The 2,491-nt window shown below is 27.1% G+C and overlaps 1 protein-coding gene across 1 annotated transcript in view; it reads right to left on the bottom strand.

The window, feature by feature from the left end:
- The window catches only part of LOC107738713 (pleckstrin homology-like domain family B member 3), a 21,193-nt gene that overhangs the window by 8,552 nt on the left and 10,150 nt on the right, over positions 1-2,491 (bottom strand). Inside the window, exons 7-8 of the mRNA XM_016550569.1 lie at positions 690-791; positions 526-607 (exon numbers count right to left, since the gene is read on the bottom strand). Coding sequence (XP_016406055.1) covers positions 526-607; positions 690-791 — 184 coding nt within the window. The remainder of the gene's footprint in view (positions 1-525; positions 608-689; positions 792-2,491) is intronic.

Genomic DNA, 2,491 nt, shown 5'->3' with positions numbered 1-2,491 from the left:
TAAAATGTAAAAATAAATAATAAATAAAAATTAAGGTTGAGGTTAAATAATACATATATTATATATAAATATTATATATAAATATATATTATATAAGTATAAAATATAATAATATATAAAATAATACTAAAAATGGCAAAACTAACTAAAATGAAAACAGAAATAGAAAAATACAAACTAAATCAAAATAGAAATAAAAACCGTAACAGTATCTTAGTGAAACTAAAACAACGCCGTTCTACAGATTGTCTTTGATTGATTTCCTGGTGAGATTAATGACTGTCAGGAACAAAAGCACAGCTGTGTGTCTCAACAGCAGTCGCAGCGGCTCCACTGGCTTTTCCAGTAACACGGACACACCTCGATCCAAATCAGAGCTGATGATCAGCAGCACCTTTGGCTGTTTGCTTGTTCTGCACAATTGTGTTTCTGTTTGACCTACTTACAGTCTGACGCCAGTTAAACCGCATTTCAGCAGGTATTTGTGTCCTAGTGAATGCCGTTTCACCTGTCTGGCTTGCTCACCTTGTGCAGAGAGCGGTCTGTCTGTGTTCTTCTTGTGCGAGCTGCGTCTGCGAGGCAAACTGGATCCGTCCTTCAGTGATTCCTACATGAAGATGAACACAGTCAATGCACTCAAACTCATCGCTCACTGCAGTCAAACCCTCGCATGCACGCTCACACTGTACCTGCGCTGCCTTGTGAATGGTCAGAGGGCTGAGTGACATCACGCAGGGGGTGGAGCCAGTGATGTTGGACCAATCAGTGAGAGGCTTCTTCTCTTTCAAAACCTTCAAAGGCAAATGTCCTCGATGTTTAGTGAGTGACACATCCTGAGCAATGATATTAGCTAAACAAAGAGAACTACAATATTAAATGCAATTATTATAATAAAAACCAAAACATAAATGATTACAATAAACGAGGCTCTCTTCCAAAAACTAGTGCACCAGTGCCATGCTGTCTACATAGGCATCAAGTGAACTGTTCCTATTGTAAATGTGATGAGCATAAAAATACATAACACACAAATACTGGGTAAAAAACTTTTTTTTTTTTTATTCTTAAAAAATAAATCAATAAAAATTCTAATTAAAAAATTACTAAAATTTGTACTAAAATTAAAATGTAAAATAAAATAAAAACTAATGCAAAATATTAATAAATACCAACATAGTACATTAATGGCAAAATATTAATAAATACCAACATAGTACAGTAATGATTCCAAAATAATACTATCAACAAGGAATCATTCATGTCTGGAACAAAAGCAAAATTAGATTAAATTATTTATAGTGATATTTTTTGGTCCTTGTATATTTTTAATGACATTCTCTCACTTCAGCCACTGTTGCTAATAATTAATTAAATCATAAAAATTACTTTTAAAATAAAAACAACCAAAATAAAACACTTAAATTTGTTTTAAATATTTTAAATATATTTTAAGATTAAATAATTAAATATGTTTTAAGATTAAATATTTTAAAATATTAAATATCGTCAGTTATATATTATATATTAAATATTTTATTAGTTTATCTGCATGTAATGTGACTATTAACAGACATAAGAGAACCGTGAACATGCAAATGTGTTGCTAAATTATTGAAATATTAACTTTTAACATTAACAGGTTTGGTTGAAAAAAAAGTCTGGGCAAAAGTTCATCGTCTTACAAGACAATTGTTCAGTTTGTAATCATAAAACTCTTTATTATGCATTTTAATGAAATATGCATTTCAGGAACTTTCTATGTCTCTTCAGAATAGTGCTTTTGAGTGATTTTCAACGATTTATGAGTAATTATTAAGTACTAAAATAAATAAAAAACTAAAAAACTAAATAGACACTAATAAAAATGACTAAGCCAAACTACAAAATTACTCAACTTTAAAAATAAATAAATAAATAAAACTAATGCAAAATAGTAATAAATAATAAGAGAGTACAGTAATGATACTAAAATAAACTGAACAGGTTATTTTATTTTAAATATTATTGTATTTATTATTTAAATATTATTTTATTTGGTCGTTAACTAAAACTAAAAATGCTAAAAAAAACAAACATTTCAGCTTATTGGAATAAATTGAACATTAACAGAAATAAAATAAAGAAACTTAAACTTGTTTTTATTTCAGTTAGGCAAAATTTTATTTAAAATTCTACAATTAAAATAAAAAATTAAATAAATAGACACTAATAAAAATGACAAAAACAATTGATTTAATTTGAAATTATGAAAGAAATATATTAGCATTGTACAATGTACTTCAAAGTTATAATAACAACAATAATAATATTCTTTATAATAAAATAATTTATTTAAACATTGTTTTCAAGGAACATCATGTTTGTCCATGTTTTAACTTTGCCAAAAATAAAAGTTGTTGTAAATTTTAATTTAAAAACATTTTAAAACATTAATAAAAAAGTCCAAGTGTGATATAGATATACATAAGGTGTACAGCTTTATTTTTTTATT

Source organism: Sinocyclocheilus rhinocerous, unplaced genomic scaffold, assembly GCF_001515625.1.
Source record: "Sinocyclocheilus rhinocerous isolate Xijiao unplaced genomic scaffold, SAMN03320098_v1.1 scaffold281, whole genome shotgun sequence".
Classification (NCBI taxonomy): domain Eukaryota; kingdom Metazoa; phylum Chordata; class Actinopteri; order Cypriniformes; family Cyprinidae; genus Sinocyclocheilus; species Sinocyclocheilus rhinocerous.
This window is presented reverse-complemented; position numbering and strand designations above follow the sequence as displayed.